Genomic DNA, 25,908 nt, shown 5'->3' with positions numbered 1-25,908 from the left:
TGTTATCCCTCCCTGTTCTGGTACTCCAATCACTCGTAGGTTATGTCTCTTGATAAAGTCCCACATGACTCTTACAGTTTCTTCATTCTTTTTAATTCTTTTGTTTGATTTTTCCTCAAATAAGTTGGTGTTAAGTGCTTTATCTTCAGTGTCACTAATTCTAACTTCTACTGCCTCAATTCTTCTCCTATGACTTTCTATTGAGTTGTCTAATTCTGACATTTTATTGTTAATCTTTTGGATTTCTGATTGCTGTCTCTCTACGGATTCTTGCAGCCTATTAAATTTGTCATTATATTCTTGAATAACTTTTTTAAGTTCCGCTACTACTTTGTCTGTATGTTCCCTGGATGTTTTGGCATTCTGTAGAATTTCCTTTCTAATTTCTAGAAGAGTCCTGTTAATCTTTTGTATTCTGCCTCTGGTAATTCCAAGAAATTCTCTTCCTCCAGAGAATTTATTGATTCTTTATTTTGGGAGCTTGCTGAAGCCATCAAGGACTGCCTCTTTATGTGATTTGATATTGACTGTTGTCTCCGAGCCATTAATAAGTTATTATAATTTTATTTTATATTTGTTTAGTGAGACCTAGCTTCTTGTTTGGTTTGGTTTTGATATGCCCAAATAGGCTGCTCGTGTGCGCTAGTTTGATTATTGACACCTTTGAATCTCTGAAGTCCTGTCACCAGGTAGTTAGTTCTGTAACTAAGTATGTGCACACAAGAGTCCGTTAAATTTTCCTATATGGGTTCAGCTCAGGTGTCCAGGCAGTCAGTCACCAAGTGTGTGATGCAGGCTCTCACTCACAGTCCTAGAGAGGCATGGGTGATTGGTGCAGGCATTGGACTCTGGCTGTGGTAGGGGATCACGCGCTGAGCCAGGCAGGGGGCTGACAGCTGCCCCTGAAAGTCTGAAAGGAAAGCGTGTCCCTATTCTCTAGGGTGAGTAGGTAGGTGAGTTTTGCAGCTGGACAATGAGCACCCCACTCTGTTGGCTGTAAAGGCTCGGGGGCACCACTTTTTCTTGGACTCCTGTAGCAGGTGACTAGGAGGTTTAGGTGATACCATCAGTCCTCAAGCCCCTGTTGCAGATCGATAAATGTGCCTACTTAAGGGGCAGGGCTGTTACGAGGGTCACAAATCTGTCACTTCACAGCTGAAACAGTTGAAGTTAAACTTCAGATGTTTGCCCTGTTGTACTGTGGTAGTGAGGGCCAACACTGTTGAGATGGGTTCCCTTATACCTGTGCCTAGCAAAGGAGCTGTGCTGACCCTGTGTTCCTGGCTTAGTGGAACCAGTAGCTAACCTGTTCCCTCTCCAAGGCCAGGAGAATGTGTCAGGGTGCTGTTTGGGATCTACTTCCGGTCCACTGGACTCCTGGTGCAGAGCACGGAAGGAGGAGGTAAAAAGGAGAGAGGTTTTTCCCAAATAGGCCTTTTTTTTTTTAATCCTTGCAAAAGGCCGCATGCATGTACTTATCTTAGCCACTTGAAAGCTGCTTTTCACTGGTTCAGAGTGTCCAAGCAGAATCTCTGCTGCCGGGTCTCTCTTGATGTGGAAACTGCTTCCCGAGCATGCGCACAGCACAGTTGTTTGCCTGTTTCACTGCGGACCAGCGTGGCTGCAGAGCTGTGGTTTCACTGCCATGGCTCTGGTGCTCTTCACTGCTTCCAAACTGTCTCCTTCTCCCCCCATCACTCAGTCTGATTCCTCAACTTTGCCTTGTTCAGGGCTCCTAGATATTCATATAGAATCAAATCACTTGTTTTTCTAGGTCTTTGTTGTAAGAGGGATATAGGAAACGTCTTGGCCATGCCCCGAAACAGTTAAGTGTTAATACACCTATGACCCAAGAAAAAAATTGAGCACCATAGACAGTGTTGTATGAAGGTAAAAACAGAGTCAGATTAGTGTAGAAGGCAAGTCTTTTACTGGATTTTAAAGACATTTTCAAATATATGCAAGGAACAAAACAAACTACTGTTCAGGGGTAACATCTTTCATAGGCTATTTGACTTTTCATGACTTATACTCTCCTATGGAATGTATCAATACATTTTCTTAGAACCAACATTTTCAGAACCCATTTGTCCTTAAAGTCAATTCTGAGTAGATTCAAATCAAATACTCATCAGGTTTATATTTCAAAATCTTAAAATTCAAGCTTTTTGCAATTAGTGGGAATGTCTAGAAATCTCATTTCATCTATTGCCTTGCATCTCTTGGTCAATTGGTAAATGTTCTCATTAGAGAGTACTGATACCTCTTTTTGTATTAACAATGTTTTCTCTTAAATATTAAAAGCATAATGTAAAGAATTTGTAAGAAATTTTTGCATGGACATCTGTGGCCCCTGCCAAGCTCTTCCTGTAGGTGTCTGTACAGTAACATCTTTTTCAGTTAACAAGAAATAATTTCTTAAAAAAAGAAAAAAATTCCAGCTGCTGCAAATGGGCTGGGATACAAGAAGCAACCACAGAGTAAAGGGACACAATGGACATTTGTAGACAAGATCTTCATCTTCAGAGTGGACCAAATAGACAAACAGGATTACCTACAGAATGATTTCTAAATAGGATCTTAACCCATCAAAGCAGGGTGTTTATTATTATCCCTTCATGTCATCATCTGTTGTTTTTAAAAGGAGTGTTAGGTTTCCAATAACTGTTATTTCACCAGGGTCAGGTTGTCAGTAAATTGATCCTTGGTTGTTCTTTGGTTCAGTCCACTACTTGGCATAGAGAAAGAGTTTCCTAAAGGGAAAAATTTGTGGTACCTGTGTTGTCAGTACGAGCTCAAAGGGAAACTTAGGTTCCCTAAAGGTTTACCAGATGGCTTTCTGGGGAAGCCAATGAACAAAACTGGATTAAAAACACTAAAGCTTACAAAACAAGCTCCAGACATTGGATAACTGGAACAGTTAGGCTAATATTAAGAAACATCTATGCATATTGGAAAGGCAAACTACTCATGGTGCAGTGCTTTCTGGGAGATGTGTTCCCAGGCTGCTCAGAATATGGATAAGCGCTAGCAGGGAATACTGGAAGTTTTATTGTTTGTGATTTACTTTCTCCAGTGAATCAGAGATATAATCAAAGAGGCTGTAAAAAAGATGCCACCTCAGAGGGGCCCATGTGAAGCTTGCTAAAAGCAGGGAATTAGATTAGAAATTGTACCTGTACTCCAGCTATACATATTACTAGGGAATTCTATCCCAATAAAAGTGGACACAAAACAATCCTAAAACTAACCCAGCCACTCCCCCCTCTATCAAAACAGAACAGGTATTTCTCTGAAGAAAGGTGAAGAGAACGAACAGGATCATTGGAGCAATGGGGTGGGGGGCGGGGGAATAAGTTAGACAATTGGAAAGGTAGTGACTAATGAAGACCCAGAAGAAGAGCATCAAGAAAATTATCTGCTCCAGGAAACCAATAAAGAAAGTTTGACTTTTAAGCAAAATAACAAGCATAAAGTCACAGGGGAGGCATGGCTGAAATGAAAAGTCAGCAGGTTGACTTCTGGCCAACATGGGTGACCGAGCTATTGCAGAAGATGCCCACTCTAGCGCAAAACAATGTAGAGATACTGAATAAAATATCTTAAATTTTTTTATTTCAAAAGTTTTAAATTTAGCTCAAAACTAAGAGAAGAAAATACCTACACAAGAGAAACAAAGCAAGAAATCAAAGTCCAAGGGGTAAGTATAACTGAAACAAAAATAATTCACTGCAGTATTAGGATGGAGAGTAAATCTTAATAGGTGGGGCTAGGCTTCTAATATCCACACCCTCATAGGGCCACATACTATGGGGTTGACAGAGTACAGGATTCAACTTCCACATTCGCAGTTAATTGAAACTACCTTTATACATCTGGAAATAAAGTCAGGCTGCCCCTGCCTGCCCAACTGGCTTAGTGTTAGGATACAGGGACGGATTACCTAATAAGCAAGGTAGGCATGGGCTTAATTGTGTTTACTTACTAATCTGTAGTGGCCATTTTCACATGGATTTCATTACATCTTTGACGTGGTGAAAAACAGGTGAAATTGCGCACTACAAATTAGTAAGTAAACACAATTAAGCACATGTCTACCTTGCTTACTGTAAGTCTCTGTGTACCATACCATCGGCCCTGAGGTAGTAGCAAGGATGTTTGCCATCCATATGGGATTCTATGTGGATAAAAAGTCACTGGTGAGAAATTCAGGTCCCAGGATTGTGCCATCCATAGATATGGGTTTGGATTTTCAACTGTCCATGTGAAATAAGAAACCTAAGCTGAGAAATTAACTTAAAACTGATCTGGTCTTCTAGATCCCAATGATGGGACCAGGCAAAAGCCCACAGGACATCCCCATGCAGGTGTGCTTCCACTGTTCTGTCACGGGGGCTCACACGAGAATCATCCCTGCTGAAGATGAGCTCACAGTCAAAAGTCACAAACATCAAAAGGAAAAGAATCACCATGATGGAGACTCAGCAGATCCAATACATGGAAGGATTTGTATCCCAAGAATTGGGAAAAATACAGCAAGCTGAAAGAGATGTTAAAGTAAAGTAAAAGACAGGCTTATAAAGCAAGAGCAGAGGCGTATGCAAAAAAAAATTACTTTTAAAAAAGCTTTTTTATATAAATTCTATAAATAACATAATCAGTGAAATTTAAAAAAAAAAAAGACATAAGTCAAAGTTTTGAAAGACAAAGACAGTCCAGAGGAATCTGCCCCAGATTGGAGGAGACGAAGGAGGCATGGCAACTAAATGCAATGTGGGATCCTGGATTGGACCCGGGACTAGAAAGAGGATATTAGTGGGCAAACTGAAAAGATTTGTATAAATTCTGTACAGTGGTTGAGTACTGTAGTAATGTTAGCTTCCTGATTTTGATCATTGTACTACCATTGGGAAAGATCCAAACATTGGGGGAAGCTGGATAAAGGTATATGGAAATTTTTTGTAAAATGTTTTTTAAGAGTTTGTAACATTATTTCTGAACAAAAAAGTAAAACAAAACACTATGGCCCAGAGTATGAAGTGGGTGGATGGAAGAGATGAAGATGGACAGACGGGATAGGGCCGGATCTCAGGGAGCCTTCCGCCCCAATTTAAGAAGTATACGTTTATCTTTTAAAAATGACCTGCCAAGAAAGAATTCAAAGCGTAGCAGCGATATGGTCAAACGTGCGCTTAAGAAAGCACGCCCTAGAAGCGGAGAGGAGCTGATGAGGGAACCAAGACAGGGTCAGTAAGATTCGGACGAGGCAACTGAAGGAGAGGAGGGTCCTGTGGAAGGATGATAGGAGGTGGAAGGAGGACTTCGCATCCCTTCAGTGTAGGGGAAGAAGGAGCGAGAAAAACAAACAGTGGACGATTTTAGGGCCAAATGATTTTGTAACCCTTCCCAGGTGTACCTGGCTGGCTGGGCGCGCGGAGCGTTGAGGCTCTTCCACGGGTGGGGGTGGGACAGGGCTCGAGGGCCTGGCAGAGGGTTGGGTGGGAAACGTTGGTGCCTTTGCTCTTCCCCAGGCACTGATCCGGCATTCTCTTCCTCTTCGTCCCTCTTCCTCTTCCATTAGCGGGACCAGCGCCAGGAGAAAGCGCAGAAGGAACCCAGCTATTCTAGGCACCGCAGGGTCCTGCGCACCCCAGGTACTCGGACTTCCAGAGCTCACCCCTAAAACGGCTACAGGCTCATCAAGGGGGTTTAGATGCTCGGGGGTTGTTCATTCCTGTTCTTTAAACGTCCCCATCTAACTTAGAGGAGGATCTGTTTTGTGTAACGCTTGTTGTCTGTGGTCATCCCTTTGCTTTTATACCACTGTCTGCTATCACACACTTACAAACAAACACGCACGTACACCGTCCCTGACATTATTAAAAGGAAGTTTTGGCGTCTCTGACTCAACAGTTTGGAAAAATTTATGTTGTCTTCCAGAGCACACCAGTAACCTTGTTTTAAAAATTAAATATCCTTGGAGTGGGCAGATCTTTAGAGGGACGGGAGAAAGAGCTACGAGCATGTTCACAATTAAATGTGAGCAAATTAAAACATAGAGAACACTTCATAGAACTTCAGGAAAACAAAACCATTTAAAACAAACAAAAACAGACCACCAGTAACTGGTAACATTCCTACCTTACTTCAGGGTTATTGGGACAATGAGTGTGATAGCCGCACATCCAGCATAGGTCCCAGCAGTGACATTAGCTACTTCTCTCCAGAGAAGGTGACCATGCGTCACCCAAGGTCTTGTGAAGGAAAATGCCTATAGTATATTAAGATGCTGTTTTAATGCAAGAAAAAGGAAGAATATTATTTAATTTGCTCTGAAATGTTTTCTATTTTTCTCCCCTTTTTCATATGATAGATAAATGGCAAGCAAAAAGCGAGGAGAAGCCCAGTTGCAGGTGAGCATGACACATCAACAATTCTTTACTTGCTGCACAGATACTTGAAGACCCTTTACAGCGCCTTCCTTTTTGCAGATGGTCATCAATAATCAAAGCCTGTGGGATGAGATGTTGCTGAACAAAGGCTTAACAGGTATGGGACTCCCCTGTGTCCTGCCATCCAGGGCCCAGGGCACCCCATCGCGTCCCAGGACAGAGTGAGGTTCCTTCCATAGAGCCGGAAACCCTGCCCCATCTTTGTCCTCCCCTGCCCCAGCGTTGGGATAAGCTGCTATTCTAGGTTCTTTGCTCTGTTTTTTCATAAATATTATCATCTTCTAGTGATCGACGTTTACCAAGCCTGGTGCGGACCTTGCAAAGCAATGCAAACTTTATTCAGAAAACTGAAAAATGAGCTGAATGAAGATGAAATTCTGCATTTTGCTGTCGTAAGGATTTCATTTCCACCAAACGATTGTTTTCTTGTTACTCGGTGTCTTCTTTAAGTAGCTTCTAACACTTTAAATATTGTCTTAATTTAAACAACCTTCAAAACAGTGTTTACTTGACAGCTTTACTATGTATTTAGTTCTACTGTAGTTGAGACTGAATGTGATTTTTGCCCCTTCCCTGTAATGTTGAGGATTTTTTACCATGGCTGTGAATGTTAGAAAAATATAAAAACGGACACCTGTCTATTGACCTGTTTCCCTAAACCTCACCACAAGTTCAGCGTGTGTCCTTTGGAATAAGGGCTGCATATGCTGTTTACTGAGGAGCTCTGGTGGTGAAGTGGTTAAGCGCTCAGCTGTTAACTGAAAGATTGGTGGTTCGAACCTGCCAGCTGCTCCGCAGGAGAAAGATGTGGCAGTCTGCTTCCGTAAAGATGACAGCCTTGGAAGCCCTTTGGGGCAGTTCTACTCTGTCCTCTAGGGTCGCTGTGGGTCAGAATGGCAATGAGTATGCTGTTTACGGGATGTCATTGGGCGGGACTCTGGGCACTTACCCAGTTATCAATTTTCCAGTGGTAGTGATTTTCCCCGCGCTTGGATGTCCTGCCCAGATCTGACAAGGGATTAAATGTGTCACAGCCAAACTCCTTTGACTTCATTGTATTGTCTCAGTTATTCAATTTATCCGCATCAAATTACCAGCTGATTAGTAGTTTGTCTTCCAATATGGAAGCCACTAGGTAGAAGTTGCTGTTGAGTATTTGAGATATGCCTAATGAAACTGAGGGACTGAAGTTTTTGTTTTAATTCATGCAAATTTTCATTGAAAAACTGATACTTGATTCAGTTATTGGAAAGCTTTTAAAGTTGTTTGGGACAACTTGGGTGTGTGAATCAACTTTCTGAGGTGTAAATTTTATGAAATCTAACTAAATATCAAGTACTTCTGCTTAAAATTTAGCATTTGAATTGAGATATGCTGTAAGTCTAAGACACACACACAGGATTTTGAAGACTTAATAGGAAAAAAAAGAACATGAAATATCCCATTAATTTATTTTTATATTTATACATGTCAAATGATAATATTTTGGATATATTGGATTAAGTAAAACATATTACTACTTTTTTTTTTTTTTACTTTTTAAATGAGGCTTTTAGAGAGTTTAAACTTATATATGTGGCTCACATTGTATTTCTGTTGGACAAAAACATATCCAAACCAACTATACCTAAGATACAGAAGCAGATAATTGCTTATTTTTATACCTCATCCCTAAAACACATAGTCCCCTATGCAGATGTGAAACCTCAACCCATTGCATGGCCTTCTGTGAATGGGCCTTCCATGTCTCCACTCAGCCTTGATCTTGGGATGAGTTTGTTTACTGACCTTCACTTGTGTTTGACTATCCATACCCTTCCTGCAGATACATTCTTTATAGAACTTCTTTTCCTTAGTTCGAGGTTAAGAATAAGTACTCTAAAGCCTTGAAGCTCACCTCTTATCATTTTTCTGTTCCAGAGAGAAGAAATTAGGTGGCTATACACAGTGGTTGAATCCTTTTGTCCAGAGCAAAGGGATTGAGGTTGTCTTCTAAGTTAAAGGCCTTGTTGTTTTCAACCAGCTTCACTCTGTAGAGTCAGGACCACCTGAAGGAGCTGGGGTGTGATTCTAGATTTGATCACAGGCAGGAAGGAAAAACCAAGCGGGCAGAGTGTATGGCTTAAAGGGTATAAAAAACCAAAAACCCATTGCCGTCGAGTTGATTCCAACTCATAGTGACCCTATAGGACAGAGTAGAACTGTCCCATAAGGTTTCCAAGGAGTGGCTGGTGGATTGGAACTGCCAACCTTTTGGTTAGCAGCCTGAGCTCTTAACCACCGCCCCACCAGGGCTATGGTCACACACAATAGACTAGAGGCTGGCATAAGAAGTTAGTTGAAAGATAATATCAGAAGGGTCTAACAGCCGGCAGGTGCATCATGGAGAATCTAGGGTCAGAAAATTCTCGTGAATCCCGGCAGTTGACATTGGGAAGCTTACCTGGAAGTGGTTAGACTGCAGTTTCACAGGTGAGGGGTTATGGGAATACTCCAGTGTCTAATGGGAAATTGGGCTTAATGGGAGAGGCTAACAACAGCAAGGCAGATGCCCCTGTGCACCTGCCAGATTACCTGGAAGGGAACTTGGTCACCAAAAAGTAAGATAAGGAATCCTTAGGTCAGGAGGAGGTATAACTAGATACTGTATTCCCTGGTGGTCTAGAGTCATCAAATCCCTTTTGTTTATCTGAGTTTGGGTGAGAACAAACATGGAGTCTGTGTGTGGGTTAGGTGTGATGGTAGAGACTGAAGAGTGAGTATGTAGGGGGAATCAGACTGCAGAGTTCGTTGGGCTCCCATTTCAACACAGCTCAGAGACGCTCCTAGAAAGGAGGGCTGGTCATAGGAAACGTGTTGGAGGAGAGTACATTGTAACTCTCTTCACAGTAGTTCCTGCCAACCCCAGAATCTTCAGACTTGTGTCCACTTAGCAATACCAGGCTCGCTAGACACAATTCCTCACCCTACTTCACAAGGACTCAGTTCCATTAACATATCTATCCCACTGGGAAGTGCTAGTAAAGTCTTTACAAAATACATCCTATTCATAATACAAGCATGAGTTGAATTTAACAACAAATAAATGTGTATGGTCTCCCTGAATACTTGGACTTCTGTTTTGTCTGAGCCCACTGAACAATAGAACATTCACATAGACTGGTGCTATTTTTATGACATGATTGGCTCTTAAGGGGTGAAAGAAAATTAGCATGTGCATTAGCCTCCAAATTTCCATTGTGAGCAACAATTGATGGAGGGGTGCCCTCTGCTGGACATTTTGATTTCTGCGGTTAAACCAAAGAAAGTAACCCTTTCTGAACTTGTAAATTTAAGTCCCGGAATTAAAACTTATGAGGTCTATTATCTATTAAAAGATTATTTTGTTTTTGGTTATGAATCTTTTTTTAAAGATTTATTGTACTAACCTTAAACATTATATGTGTATGTACTCATAGCATAGTGCCTCTACATATAAAAATTCAATATTATTTACAGTAGCTGTTACTATTAATTTTTTATTCTTAAATAACCTATTTATTATAACATAAACATGGTAATTATGATACCTGGACTACTGTTAAATATAATCTTTGAATCCTCTAGTTTTATATTATAAATTAGTGTCTTTAAGCCCACTTTTTTTCAAGCAGCACTTTTTTTTTTCCCAAAAAGAAAATCATGTGGAATCCAATATGCTAAAAAAAAAAAAAAAAAGATTACAATATAGCTGCCGATGAGGGGGTGAGGAAGCCTTGGGTGGCTTTCTCCTCACCATCCTCTATAGCTCTTGAGGAACCTCCAGAAATCCCAGTTTGAAACCTATTGCCTTAGGTTACCAAAAACAATCCTTAGAGAAGACACTACCAAATTTTCTCATTCTGATAGCTGGACCAACTGATGCTATGTTAATATGGAGGAACACACCATTATTTAATAAATAATTTTATAGTCAATTTAGTACAACTTAAAATATGTGAGCAAAATTTACTAAAATTACAAATATGTAGAAATCAAAGACTACAATTTAACAACTAGTTCATTCAAGAAACACGTAACTGAGACCCGCTGTGTGTCAGAGTAGAACTGTACTTCATAGGGTGTTCGGGCAAATTTTTCAGAAACAGATTGCCAGGCCTTTCTTCTGAGGTGCCTCTGGCTGGGCTCAACCCTCCAACCTTTTGGTTAGCAGCCAAGCAAGTTAACAGTTTGTACCACCCAGGGACTCCTTTAGTAAGCAAGCACCTTGTTATGCATGGTCCTTGGACTGCCACTGGGGAGGGGAGAGAGATATCAAGATGAAGATGAACCATTCTCCATTCGTGCACATAGCTTTTCTGCTAGAAAAGGAGATGAGATGGGCCCATGTGTAATTGTAGTACAACACTGAAAGGGACTATAAATATCCAGAGAGGGTGCATACAGAACTATGTGGAGGGAGAGATGATTTTCAGCAGGAGAGAACAAGACAGACTTCATGGAGGAGGGTCACTGGAACTGGGCTGGAAAAGCAAGGGTAGGCCTCCCAGGTCCAGAAGCAGTGGGAGCACAGGGAATGAGGAAGGTATATAGAGTGATGTATAGAGAAGAACAAGGATGAAGAAATGAGTTTGACTGAAGGTTGGGTTCCATAATGTGGGGCAGGGAGAGGTGAGGTTGGGGCCAAATGGTGAAGGAGTGAGTTGCCAGGATAAGCAATTTGATCATGATAACCACTCTACCATACTCAGAAAATGTGGCAGTAAACATAAAATAAAAATTGTATGCATCGCTGCATTTTTCTATTGAATGACTTGGATACACACCTTCTCCACACTTATTGGCTATCTCTTTATCCAACATTTTGCATTTATGACAATAGTGAAAAATCTATTATCTGACTAATTTGTACATTAACAAGGTACATCTGGCAGTAACAAACTGGCAGTAATGAACGCTGAGATGTGAGGCAAGAGTAAACGCTGGTGTGATGATTAAGGTTATGCACAACTTGGCTGGGACATGATTCTCAGTGGTTTGACAATTATGTGATATGATCTGGCAGTTATGTAATGATGTAGTCATCCTCCATTTTGTGATCTGATGTGATCATCCTCCATTTTTGCATAACACTGATTTCACATAACGACCTGGTCTTTGTAACCTAACCATGTTGATAAGTGAGGAGAAGGTGTAGTTTTCTTTATTATATGAAATGTTTGCTTTTGTTTCAGGCAGAAGCTGACAGCGTTGTGACTTTGCAGCCATTTAGAGATAAATGTGAACCTGTTTTTCTCTTTAGTCTTGTAAGTACAATATTTATCCTCTCAATTGTGTTATCAGATTTCAGTGTACGGTAAAAGGACAAGCAGCATTATAAAATTACCATGGAACTATTTGCTGATAAAAGTAATTATACATTTTTTTGTCTTATCTTTGCTTATCTATTAATATATTTTATAACTTGACCTCCAGGAGCTCATAGTGGATGGAGGAGATTAGTCTACTACACACTGAGTTGATCAGAGAAAAGGAAAATAAGATCGTATTTATCTTTCCTAAGGAAATAATGAGAACTTTGTACCATGAGTTATTATTTACAAGTGTGTAAGATTGGAAATTTTGTTGAAAGACCCAGCAGAAGAGAATTGGTTATAAATATTCATGTATACCCATAGAAGAAAATATTCTGCACCATTAAAAATCACGTCAGAGAAGAATATTTAATGACCTCCATGAGCTGCCATGATGTAATGTTTAGTAAAAAACAGGATGCAAATAGTTGTAGTATGATCACAATTTGGTTATATATATTGCTTTTATCTCTGTATTTACAAATGCATAGAAAGAAGATAGAATGTGGATTCACCAAAATGTTAGTAGTAGCTTACTATATATTGTGGCACAAATGATTAAGTGTTAGGCTACTAATGGAAAGGTTGGCAGTTTGAATCCACCCAGAGGCACCTGGGAAGAAAGGCCTGTCAGTCTGCTTCCAAAAGGTCACAGCCATGAAAACCCCGTGGGGCACAGTTCTACTCAGCAACATACAGGGTTTCCATGAGTCAGAATCAACTCAACAGCAATTGGTTTTATGTATGGTGAAAGAGGGCATAATTTAGGTTTTTTTTTTTATAGTTTATCTTCCAAATATTCTGTGATGAACACATAACTTTAATCATCAGAAAACATCATAGGTGCTGCTTTCTAAAAAGAGAGTATTCAGTTAAGTGCTAAATTGTGTGACACAGGCTGTAGCTGCTCCAAAGTTTGAGATTTGTGATCGTAAGGAAAGTCTTCACCAAGGATGTAAGATTGTAATTGTTCTTCTACTGTTGGGTACTTCAATTATTTGTCATTTTTTGCTATTAGGAATAATTATTTTAAAAATTTTCCTGGATATAACCTTTTGTTTTTGTTAAGCAGTACTCTTGCGATTATTTCAGAGAATTGAATTTCTGGGTCAATGGAGTAAAAAGTCGATGCTGTAGATCTTGCTCGTAGTTGGATATGTAGGATTTGATTATTTAGATTAGCAAACTAAATTAGAAAACTTGTCTGTAAAGGGCCAGATAGGAAATAGTTTTGGATTTACAGAAATACAGTCTCTGTCATGTAGTTTTACTTTTTTTTAACAACCTTTTAGAAACGTGAAAAATCATTCTTAGCTCTGGGATGTGCAGGTCCAGTTTGGCCCTGGGGCCACAGTTTGCTGACCCCTGGCCTACATACAGTGGTTTAGGAAATCAGAATGTGTAAGTGCCTGGAGGTAGAAATAAGCTTGGGAAAGGGAGGAGGAGCTGATGGAACAATTAGGAAAGCCTAGCAGCAGGTAGCAGTTAGGAGCAGGGGACTGAGGCAGACCAAGCATGTGGAGTCTGGAGCTCTGGGACAGCCCTCACCTCACCATGTTAGTCAGATCTGACCAGGAGACCCATGACTGCGCTTCTTAAATGGACCATCCAGTCCAAGTTCTCTCATTTCTCCAAATTATTGCCCAAAATATAAGCCCCAACCTTTCCCCCAGCCATGTACCATCTATCCTTCTGACACTCAGAATTTTCTTTTCATGACCCCATTCTCCACTCCTCCTGTGTTCCAAACCCTTTCACGTTGTGACATCTGGAATTGATGCAGGCAATCCTCAAACTTCCCAAGATCTTTAGCCACTCCTCTGAGCTTTTGCTCCATCTCCCTGACTTACCTTAAATCTAGCTCCTTCCCAAGGACAATTTCTCTGCAGCCCAGAAGTGGTGACCACTTTCTCAGACCTTGTTTCTCAGGGTCAGGAGTGGGATTGGTATTCCCCTGACTTCCTCTTACTTCTTCAATAATTTTCTCCTCCCTTCTTATTAGAGGTCCATTCTATTTGTGTAAACCTCCTCTTCCACCATCTCACTACTGTCATTTACCAACTTTCTAACCAGTTCTTTCAATGACTGAAGACTTTGGCACCTGGTTCAAAGTCTTCCTTTCAAACTCAAGTCTTGCCATCACCCTGGAGACTTTAATATCCACATAGGCAACCCATACAATATCAGGTCAATTCTTGACCTCCTTACTGACAATAAACTTTTCTTCCAATTTCCAATGACCCTCTTGAGCCACCTCCCAATTTTTCTGTTTCAAATCACAGCTAAATATCTCAGAACCCTGTTGCCATCTAGTCCATTCCAACTCATAGTGACCCTATAGGACAGAGTAGAACTACCCCATAAGGTTTCCGAGGAGCAGCTGGCGGATTCGAACTGCCGTCCTTTTGGTTAGCAGCCAAACTCTTAACCACTGCACCACCAGGGTTCCATAAATTTCTCGGAAGTTTTCATATTTGTTTTTACTACATTTTTCCCCTTTCATTGACTTCTCAACCCATTCAATCTGACTTCCGTCCGATTATTCCACTAAAATTTTTGTCACTAATGTATCCAATTACCAGCTTGTTGCTAAATATAATGGACATTCTGTACTTCTCAAAGGTATTGAATATGATGTCCATGCCCTCCTTTTTAAAACATTCACCTCCTTAGACTTTTGTGACTTGGTTTTAATCAGTTGCTGTCAAGTCAATTTTGACTCATGGAGACCCTATTTGTATTAGAGTAGAACTGTGCTCCATAGGGTTTTCAATGGCTGTAATCTTTAAGCAAGTATATTGCCAGGCCTTCCTACCGAAGTGCCTCTGGATGGACTCGAACCTTCAACCTTTCAGTTAGCAACCAAGCACATTAACCATTTATACCACCCAGGGACTTCTCCTGGATGTTACTCCCCTCTGTATCTTTTTCAGGTTCACCCTTCTTTATCCAGCCGTTAAAGATTGACCTTATCATGCTATATGTTTTTGAAAGGTAATTTCCTCCACATATAATTTCAGTTGTCCCCACATGTACATTAGTAATTCAAGTTTTTCATCTTCAGCTGAATCCTTTACTTTGGGCTCAAGATAGGTTTATCCAACTGGTGACAAAGACATCTCAAAATGAACTGGTCCAATACCAGACCTCTTCCCCGACCCTATAAAATGTTGTCTTCTTCCAGTGTCTCCTCATTTGGCAAATAATATCATAATTTATCCAGTTCTCAAGCCAAAAACAGAAGAGTCATCCTAGTTACTATTTTTCACATCCTACCCAATCCAAACCACCCCTTGGACCTGTCAGTCTCACTGCCCAAATCTCTCTTACGCCCATCTACTTTTTCCATCTCCACCACCATTACCACTGCCGTAGACTGAGCCACCATTGTCTCTCATCTTCATATCTAGAATAATTTCTAACTGTTGTACTAACACCCTCTCTTACCCCCCTCTAATCTTTTCTCCACGCTGTAGATGAAGTGATCTTTATGAACAACAATTCTGCCTCTGTTTAAACACTCTAAACGCTTCTGACTGCACTAAGGATGAAGGCTGCATCCTTTCATGCCCACAGGTCTCTTCCTGTCTGTCTACCCCCGGCTGTGGGACTTCAGCTCATACCAGTCTCGCCCTCACTGTCTCTGCTGGCCTTCTCACTTGCCATATTCCGTTCCAGCGTAGGACCTTGCATCTGCTGTTCACTTTACGAAGAATGCTCTTCCTTTTCCTTTTGACCTAGTTATCTCTTACCAATCCATATTTTAACCCAGGAATAACTTCCTGATATTTAATGTACCTTCCCTGCCCTCCTTGACAAGGACAAATTCTTGTAGATTCACCCATCATTTTGTATCTCTCATGACGGCACCTGTCATGGTTGCTATTTCACGTGTGTTTATGTTGTTTTGGTCATTTAATTAGGTCATGCACTAGGCCTGTTATTCCATACCATCATGCCTGATACAGTGCCCAGTAACTAGGTGCTCAGTAAATACGTGTTGAAAGATGGATGAAAGGGGCATGGTGCCAAAATAATCAGGAGGGGAACGTTGAGTGGCCTGTAGAGAATTGTTCAAATTTAATGCAGGGATGCCTCACGAGAGATTGCTCTAAGCGTTTTTGTAGGGTGATGACTCCTTTGATGTGCTGGAGAATGCTACCTCATCTTTGGTTGCAGGTGATCAGACAAATTGAAGGTAGAACTCGAAGAACTGGGTTTACCAAATGGAGACATACTTTCATACCATTGTTAGTTGCTGTCAAATCAATTCCAATTCATGTTGGCCCCATGTGTGCAGAGTTGAACTGCCCCATAGGGTTTTCAAGGCTGTGATCTTTTGAAAGCAGATCGCCAGGTCTGTATTCCGAGGTGCCTTTGGGTGGGTTTGAACTGCCTACCTTCGTGTTAGTAGTCAGTGCTTAACCATTTACCCCACCCAGGGACCCCTTACTTTCTCATTGTTGTTGTTACTTGCCGAGTCTGTTCTGATCATGGCGACCCCATGTGTGCAGAGTAAAACTGCTCCATAGGGTTTTCCAGGCTGTGACCATTCAGAAGCAGATCACAGGCTTATCTTCTGAGGAGCCCCTGGGTGGGTTCGAACCAGCAACGTTTCATTTCGTAGTCAGTGCGTAACAGTTTGCTCAACTAATGACAGTAGCTGAAAGAGGATGGGGGAGGGGGACGGGGAAGGGGGACGTAGCCCATTTTAAGGGTTAATTATTGAATTTCTTGAAAATGAAAGTTCCTTTCATGTTTTATTTTCCTTTGTAGGATGGCAAAATTATTTCAAAGGTTAAGGGTGCAAACGCACCACTTGTTAATGAAAAAGTTATTCAGCTCATCAACGAGGAAAGGAAAATTGCAACAGGTGAAATGGTTCGCCCTCAGGTAATACTTTTAATTAAGGATGATTTAAATTTTAAAAATGTGTTACATTTTTCCTGATTTTATAGCTATCTAGGTGTCTAGGTGAAGCCTTTCTGGGAAGCAGGTTGACAGTATGAATCAGAAGTATTAAAATACTTGTATACCCTTTGCCTCAGCAATTATGCCCCAATAATTTTCCCTAAGAAGACAATGACACAAATATAGAAAGGGGTGTTGACTGCAGTGTTGTCTATATTATTAAATATTTGCAATCAGCTAAATGCCTAGCAACAGGGAATTAATTACATAAAATGTATGAAATTTATGTTATAAATTATGCAAATCCATACAGTGGGGTATTATCCAGTGTGTTCTAGTTCTGTATTTATAGGCATGGAATGGGGGCAGGACAGATTGATGAATGAAAGGAGAGTACGCTTGAAAAGGAGACTTATGGTAAGATACTGTATGTGTATGTGTGTATGTGTTAAATACGTTACCTGTGTAATGTTATTATAACCTGTGTAACAAGAAATAAAACATTTTAAAATGAAGAAATGAACCACAAAGCACATGGCAATATGAACATAATAGCATCAGAAATTAAGCCACATAAAAAACTGATCAGAAATAGAGTCAGAGAAACAGGAGAGACTGTTATTAAAAAAGCAAAACAAGGGAAAGTATGACATTAAGAAAGAAAAAGTGGAGCTTCATCAAGAAATACTGCAAAGTAGTATAGGGAGAAGGTATAGGCTCAAGCATGTGTAAGTATTTATTATAAGAAAATGTGTCTCTTCAAATCTGGAAAGGATGAAAAGTTCAATAAAGCAGGGTTACAAATACTGGGTTAACTATATTAACAAATAATGGGTGTAGAAAAAAAAGATGTATCATTTTCTCATATTACATACATAAAAAAATTCCAGATGAATTAAAGAATTGAATATAAAGAAACAAACCATAAAAGTATTTGAAGAAAATATTGGTGAACATTTACATTGCCACAGGTTGAGGAAGGTCTTCTAACTCTGTCACAAAATAGAGAAATCAATAAGGAAGAATCGATACGTTTGATTATTTGATTATTTAAAACTTTCAAGGAAAGCAACAAACTGAGAAAAATGGTTGTACTATATGTGTCAATGTGCTAATACCCATAATCTGTACAAAGTAATTTATGAGCATTAAGAAAAAGATGAACATTTCAATGGGAAAGTGACAAATGACATAAAGGGAAATTTACATTTATTATAATAATTTTCCTCATCCAAGAACTTTTTTGGTTTTTTGCTTTTTCAAGTTTTCTTGTTTTTCAGTGAATCCTCTCTCTATCTTCCCCCACGTCCTTGCTTCTTTTATAAATTATAATATATTATAATTGAATTATGGAGGACTTGCTAAGATCTTCAAATAGATTTCCTCACTTAATTCTCGTAGCCATCTTATGGGATATTTACAAATGATAAAATCAAGGCTCTAAGAAACTTAAGTCTTATGTCCAGACAGAAGCAACTGATAGTGAAACCAGAATTTGAAGTCAGGCGGGACGGATCTCAAACAGCTCTCACTTGATTGACCAGTTCTGTTGAGCTTTCTTCATATGTAATGTGTTGTATGGTTTTGCTGTTGTTCTTATTGTTCTTGCTCTTCTTGCAGAATGATATCCTATTTTAATTAATAACTGTGTGTATATGAGAAATTTGTTGATATTGATTATTCTATTTTGTTGAATACTTCCCATTATGCAGCTTTATTGTTTAATTGCATTGACTAGTACAGCCCTGTTCAATAGCAATAGAATGCAAGCCACATCAGAATATTTCACATAATTTAAAATTCCCTAGAAGTCATACTAAAAACAGTAAAAAGAAACAGGTGAAATTATGTTTAAAGATATGCTGTTGTTGTTAGGTGCCGTCGAGTCGGTTCCGACTCATAGCGACCCTATGTACAACACAACGAAACACTCCCTGATCCTGAGCCATCCTCACAATTGTTGTTATACTTGAGCCCATTGTTGCAGCCACTGTGTCAATCCATCTCGTTGAGGGTCTTCCTCTTTTTCGCTGACCGTCTACTTTACCAAGCATGGTGTCCTTCTCCAGGGACTGATCCTACCTGGTAATACGTCCAAAGTATGTGAGACACAGTCTCACCATCCTTGTCTCTAAGGAGCATTCTGGTTGTACTTTTTCCAAGACAGATCTGTTCCTTCTTTTGGCAGTCCGTGGTATATTGAATATTCTTTGCCAACACCACAATTCAGAGGCATCAATCCTTCTATGATCTTCTTTACTCATCATCCAGCTTTTGTGTGCATAGGAGGCGATTGAAAACACCATGGCTTAAGTCAGACGCACCTTAGTCTTCAAGGTGACATCTTTGTTTTTTTAACACTTTAAAGAGGTCTTTTGCAGCAGATTTGCCCAGTGCAATGTGTCTTTTGATTTCCTGACTGCTGCTTCCATGGGTGTTGATTGTGGATCATTCCAGGTTCCGATTATTAATGGATGTTTGCAGCTGTTTCTTCTCATTTTGAGTTGTGCCACATTAGCAGATGAAGGTCCTGAGAGCTTGACTCCATCCATGTCATTAAAGATGTATATATGACTTAATCCAATATACTCAAAATATTTAAAGATGTGCTCAATATAAAAATTAAGATATTTGCATTTTTTATACTACATCTTTAAAATTTGCTGTGTGTTCTACACTGGTAGCGCATCTTAATTCGGACTAAGCTCATTTTAGGAGCCCAGGCAGCCTTATGTGATCAGTTACTGACCTATTGGCAACACAGGTCCAGCAAAGGAAAAGTAAGGTTCATTTGAGATTATACCTAGCACAATTATCTTATTCCTGATTATAATATGAATGAATGCTTTTAGGGTAGTGATTTCCAACTTTTGGTGGGGGGAGTCTTAATTCCACTGAGAATCTGAATTTGTGCATTTTCTTACAAAAAAAGAAATGTACGTAAGAAACTTCTTGAGTAGTTCACAGCACCACAGCCGCACATTCAGGGCTTCCCTGGAAGTTAAGAACCCCTGTCTTTCCTAATGTTTTACTTTTTAGTAGGATATTGGCTATTGGTTTGAGAAAAATATTTTCTGTAGGAGGTATTTTCTGTTCCTCATCTACAAGAGTTATTGTCAGGAATGGATCTTGAAATTTAGTAAATACCCTTTTGAACTTTAACATGATCATGATGTGTTTCAAAAACCAAATCAGTTGCCCTCAAGTCAACTCCAGCTCATGGTGACCCATGTATGTCAGAGTAGAACTAAGCTGCACAGCGTCTTCAATGGCTGATTTTGGGAAGTAAATCGCCAGAACTTTCTTCCAAATCATGTGTTTACTGCTTTCTTATTTATTCATTTCTGCTTCTCTTATTTTTTCTTTGTGCCCTTCCTAAGTTTTAAGTTTATGTTATGATTTTTTTAAAGATTTTTCCATACAGCACAAATGCATTATTTCTGATAGCCTCCCTCTGCCACTTTTAAATATTCTTTCTTCTATTTCAGTGGAAAGCTGAGGAAAAAATATTGCTGGGTAAATACAGGCACATTTTCACTTTACCTTCATCTCCTGGAGTATACATATTTACTAGAAACAAAATTTCTAAAAGTTCTTTCACCATCATATTAGAACATAACAGTGTTTTACTTGCATTTCTCTTTCATAGTACCATGAAATTATGTTTGCAGACTCAGATACAGAAGATGCTGGGGAAGGACAAGATGAAAATGCTGGTAAATAAATTTACTTTAAAATAATGGCAAGAATTTAATGTTCATGGATGTTCATTACTGTGTAGTTTTTTTGAAACTGCAAAAAGCTGGTAACAACATCGATGTGAATCAATAGGGAACTGGTCAGATAAATAATGGTCAGATTAGACTCTTAAGACTAGTCTGGATAGCAGTTCTTATTTCATCCTTTGTTACCTTCCAAAAATTTGTTAAAATAATTTCTTCCATGATGACTCATGCTGTTTATTCTGCAGTTAACAATTTTATACCTTCACTGTGATTGTGTGTGTGTATGAGTGTGTGTTTATTCTATGAGGGAGGAGAGGCAAACAGGCATGCTCAGTAAGCTATCTTGAACTAAAAATTCATCATAAGAATGCAGATAAATTTGTAGGTGGTAAGTCCATCAGTTTGTAATCTTTTAATTTTTTTCTAATTTTATTGTTTTAGTCAAAAGTTTACTGCACAAATTAGTTTCTCATTCAAAAATTTCTACACAAATTGTTTTGTGACATTGATTGCAATCCCAGCAATATGTCAGCACTCTCCACCTTTCCCTTTAAACCCTGGGATCCCTGTGACCATTTGTCGAGGTTTCCTGTCCCTTCCTGCCTTCTCTTCTTTGCTTTCGGGCAGGTGTTGCCCATTTGATCTCACATACTTGATTGAACTAAGAAGCACGTCCCTCACGTGTTATTGTTTGTTTTATAGACCTATCTAATCTTTAGCTGAAAGGTAGACTTCGGGAGTAACTTCAGTTCTGAGTCAGCAGGGTGTCCATCCAGGGGCCGTAGTCTCGGGGATTCCACCAATCTCTGTCAGACCAGTAAGCCTAGTCAGTTTTAGTGAATCGGAATTTTGTCCTACATTTTTCTCCCCCTCTGTCCAGAACCCTCTATTGTGATCCCTGTCAGAGTGATCAGTGGTGGTAGCTGGGCACCATCTAGCTCTTCTGGGCTCAGGCTGGTGGAGACTATGGTTCATGTGATCCATTAGTGCTTTGGACCGATATTTCCCTTGTGTCTTTAGTTTTCTTCATTTTCCTTTGCTCTGAACATGATGGGACCAATAGATGTATTTTAGATGGCCACTCGCAAGCTTTTAAGACCCTAGATGCTACTCGCCAAAGTAGGGTGTAGAATATTTTCTTTATGAGCTATGTTATGCCAATTGACCTAGATGTCCCCTGAGATCAGTTTGTAATCTCTCCTTGCATAATGGAAGTTGAAACTTCACTCATACAGATACTGAACTGGATGGATCATGGTTGTGAATCTAATGCTTTGAATTAAAATCCAAATGAAAACTCACCAGCGTCTACTTACTCATCTTTTTACTGATTGACTAAAACCTCATGTAAATTTTTGCCCTGTACACAAATAGAAGAACTACACTTTGGTAGCTGAACTGCCATAATAAGATACAAAACTATCAGTGGAAAAAAAATTCACTGGACGTTAGGGATTTACAATTCCAATTGTCAAACCTTTCATTATTCAAACTTTGTATCAAGAAAATGAAATTCTTCTGTTTTTTCCTAGATGAACAATACACTATTGCTATTATCAAACCAGATGCTGTGCTTAGTGGAAAAGCTCAAGAAATTATAGAAAAAGTAAGTAATATTTTCTAACAATAGCGTAAATTAATTGCAAAATTCCAAGTGCCATCGAGTCATTGTCCACTCATGGTGACCCTATATGTATCAGAGTAGAACTGGCTGATTTTTCGGAAGTAGGTCACTAGGCTTTTCTTACACACCACCAACTTTTCAGTAGCCAATTGTGTTAACTGTTTGCACCACCCCACAAAAAAATTGCCCTGGAGTTGATTCTGACTCATGGTGACCCTATAGGACAGAGTAGAACTGCCCCACAGGATTTCCAAGGAGTGGCTGATGGATTTAAACCACTGACCTTTTGCTTAGCAGCCAAGCTCTTAACCACTTATCCACCAGGGAACACTTAATTGTCAGTTTGGAGACAAGTTTATCATTTAGAGTAAAATAGATATAATGAACTGCTGGTGCTAAGTAATAACTCTGAACTTTTGAATGTTTTCTTTCTGTACAAAAGGCTCCATTTACTCATGCATCCTTGTTTAAATAACCCTGCTCTACCAGTATTAGATATAAATTGTGTAAATTATGTTTTTATATTGGATTGTATTAAATATACTTTGTGTTTAATTATTAACAATTCAATCTTGTTAATAGCTCACATTAACTTGCTTTCTTCTCTGTATGTTGTCACGAACGTGTGGTCCTTGTAGATACATGATAGCTTAAGGGAGCATTTAATGTTTCTGCATAGAGCCAAAATCAGTCCTTTTTTTTTTTTTTAAAGAGAAAAACTTTATTCTAAGCCAGAGGTCAGCAAACAGTTTCTGTAAAGGACTAGAGAGTAACTATTTTCAACTTTGCAGGGAATAGTGTCTCTGTTGAAACTACTAAATTCCAATATAACATCAAGAAAGTCGTCATAGATAATATGTAAATGTATGGGCATGGCTGTGTTCCAATAAAACTTTATTTACAAAAACAGGTGTTAGGCTGGATTTGGCCTGTGGAAGGGCTATATCTCTCTCTCTTTTTTTTTTTTTAATTGTACTTTAGATAAGGTTTACAGAACAAACTAGCTTCTCATTAAACAGTTAGTACACATACTGTTTTATGACATTGGTTAACAACCCCATAACACGTCAACACTCTCCTTTCTTAATCTTAGGTTCCCTATTACCAGCCTCCCTGTCCCTTCCTGCCTTCTAGTCTTTGCCCCTGGGCTGGTGTGCTGCTTTAGTCTCGTCTTGTTTTATGGGCCTGTCTAATCTTTGGATGAGGGGTAAACCTCCGGAGTGACTTCATTATTGAGCTAAAAGTGTGTCTGGGGGGCATACTCTTAGGGTTTCTCCAGTCTCTGTGAGGCCAGTAAGTCTGGTCTTTTTTGTGAGTTACAATTTTGTTCTACATTTTTCTCCAGCTCTGTCTGGGACTCTCTGTTGTGATCCCTGTCAGAGCAGTCAGTGGTGGTAGCCAGGTACCATCTAGTTGTACTGGACTCAGTCTGGTGGAGGCTGTGGTAGTTGCGGTCCATTAGTCCTTTGGACTTAACTTACCCATGTGTCTTTAGTTTTCTTCATTCTCCCTTGCTCCTGAAGGGGTGAGGCCAGTGGAGTATCTTAGATGGCTGCTTACAGGCTTTTAAGACCTCAGATGCTACTCACCAAGGTAGAATGTAGAACATTATCTTTATAAACTGTGTTATGCCAATTGAGCTAGATGTTCCCCGATACCATGGTCCTCATGGCTGTATATCTCTTGATAAACTTCCTATCATGCATTCATTCTTAAGCTGTAGCTGCATTAACATTGATTAAACTTCAATAAAACACTTGATCAAATTTCTGACAGCCTTCTTTACAGAAATGGCAAAACAGTCCTTATCTTTATATGGAATGTCAAGAGGCCCCAAATATTTAAAGAAATTTTGAAGGAGAAGAACAAATAGAAGTACACTTTCTCATCTCAAAACATATTTTACAGCTACAGTAATTAAAATAGCCTGGTACTGATGTAATAATAGACACATAGATTAATGGAATAGAATTGAGAGTCCAGAAATAAAAAAACAATAAAATAGATGGTACAGAGGTCATGGGACATATATAGTCTCTTCCAATTATGTGTTAATTTCATCAATACTACTCTGTAAGGGTAGTCTTATTTTCCATATTGTATTGTGTTTGTGGAGGGAGGGCACCAAACTGTACCCCATTCACCCATATATTGCTTATATTTTATAATATCTTTCAAAACTAATATCACATACCAATGGTTTATTGTTCCTGATTAGATTATGTTTTAATAGCCATGATGGTGAAGGTTTTCAAAATTATGTAGTTCTTTTAGTTAATGCAATGCTATTAATCATCAGTTCATCCTAATTTTTTGGCTTCAGAGTAATAATCATTTTAGATATATAATGAATATCTACTAAAGACCTTACCCTTCTGAATTGTGGTAAGAGGCTACATAACAGATAAAATAAGGAATATAGGAATATTTTGAACAAAAAGAAAATGAGAGACTTCCGGCAACCTGGCGCTCTAGGCAGAAGCACCATGCCGTCCCTCCACAGCAAAGATCCGAAAAACTAAGCCAAACAGAGAAAACATCATTCCTGAAATCCTAAACATCATAGGAAGAGATAAAGAACTCAGCCAAGCATTAAATGGAATAAGAAACTGACAGAGAACAGAGAGCAAGGAGACATACATGGAGAGGTCCCCTATCAGCTAATGCAGCACGGATCCACCATCTTGGACTCCTATCAGAGACCAGCAAATAGGGGGTACGAGAAAGCAGCTTCACGGAGCTTCTAGCAGGAGACAGAGCAACCGGTAAACAGCGATATACGCTTTCCCACCCCCCACCCTTCTTCACCCCCACTCGGCCTCCTCTGCTTTCCGAAGCCACAGTCTCTTGGCTGGGAAGCACCGGCTGCTTGGATTCCACCTGCCCACCCTGGCCGACTCCCTGAGTGCCATTTGTTGGCTGCTTATGTGGCTTTTTTCCACTTCTTTTGATTTCTTCCTTACCTCTCACCACCTCCCCCTTCTTTTGCTCAAATACCTGGCTCCATGTGCCATCTTTGCTTCTTCCTGAGGTGCTGTGGAGCTCCATTAGAGTGTGGAACTGCTTCCTGGTCTGTGCTGCCACACTGGTGGGATCCTGGGGCTTTTGTTTGTTTGTTTTCAATTGTTTCTTTGTTTTCTTTTTATTTTCTCAAGTTGGGAGCCCATTCTGGCCGGGCGGTGCTGCGTGGCTTGGGACCTACCCCCTCAGCTTGTGCAGAAGCGCAGAGAGATCCCCGAGGGTATTTCTTTGTGTTTTTTTTTTCTTTCTGTTTTTTGGGGGGTTTTCCTGTTCTTTTTTTTGTTTTTAATTTCTTTTGTTTTCTTTTTCCTCTTTTCCCCTTTTGTCTTTCTTCATTACTCAGTTTCTCGTCTCTCTATACCTTCCTTCTCTTCCTGTCTCCTGGATACCTGGCACTGAATACCTCTACACCTCGTAGCCAGGCTGTACTTCAACACCTGGGAACAACTTCACCAGACATCGTAGCTGCACCGGTGGGATCCCTGGGAGCTTTGCTGTTATTTTTTCTTTCTAATTTTTATTTATTAATTCTTTTCTTTTTTTCTTCTTCCCCTTTTTGTTTTTCTCCATTTCATAGTCTCACATCTTTCCACTCCAATGGCAAGCTCCCTTAGCACTCTTTTATTTGTATGTTTTTGGCTCCTGCTCCTCTCTCCTCTCTCCCATACCCATCTTAGCTCCACACATCACTATCTCTCCCCTCCAACCTCCCTACCTGCATCGTGGGCTTAGCATCACACCACCAAACAGCACAGGCACAGCCTTCTGGAACCTGCCCTGCACTGATTACCGACTCGCCCTGGTGGCTGTAGTAAGTGCCACAAACAACCCATCCCAGCAAC

At 39.8% G+C, this 25,908-nt stretch overlaps 1 protein-coding gene across 1 annotated transcript in view; it reads left to right on the top strand.

Annotated features, from left to right (window-relative positions):
• The first annotated feature begins 5,542 nt into the window (after positions 1–5,542).
• Positions 5,543–25,908, top strand: part of NME8 (NME/NM23 family member 8) — a 74,665-nt gene continuing 54,299 nt past the window's right edge. The window contains exons 1-7 of the mRNA XM_004385331.2: positions 5,543–6,413; positions 6,492–6,549; positions 6,738–6,844; positions 11,666–11,737; positions 16,562–16,678; positions 20,346–20,412; positions 21,954–22,027. Coding sequence (XP_004385388.1) covers positions 6,378–6,413; positions 6,492–6,549; positions 6,738–6,844; positions 11,666–11,737; positions 16,562–16,678; positions 20,346–20,412; positions 21,954–22,027 — 531 coding nt within the window. The 5' untranslated portion in view covers positions 5,543–6,377. The remainder of the gene's footprint in view (positions 6,414–6,491; positions 6,550–6,737; positions 6,845–11,665; positions 11,738–16,561; positions 16,679–20,345; positions 20,413–21,953; positions 22,028–25,908) is intronic.

The sequence above is a fragment of the Trichechus manatus genome, unplaced genomic scaffold (assembly GCF_000243295.1).
Source record: "Trichechus manatus latirostris isolate Lorelei unplaced genomic scaffold, TriManLat1.0 scaffold00137, whole genome shotgun sequence".
Classification (NCBI taxonomy): Eukaryota; Metazoa; Chordata; class Mammalia; order Sirenia; family Trichechidae; genus Trichechus; species Trichechus manatus.
Note: the sequence above shows the minus strand (reverse complement) of the source record. Positions and strands in the feature narration are given on the sequence as shown.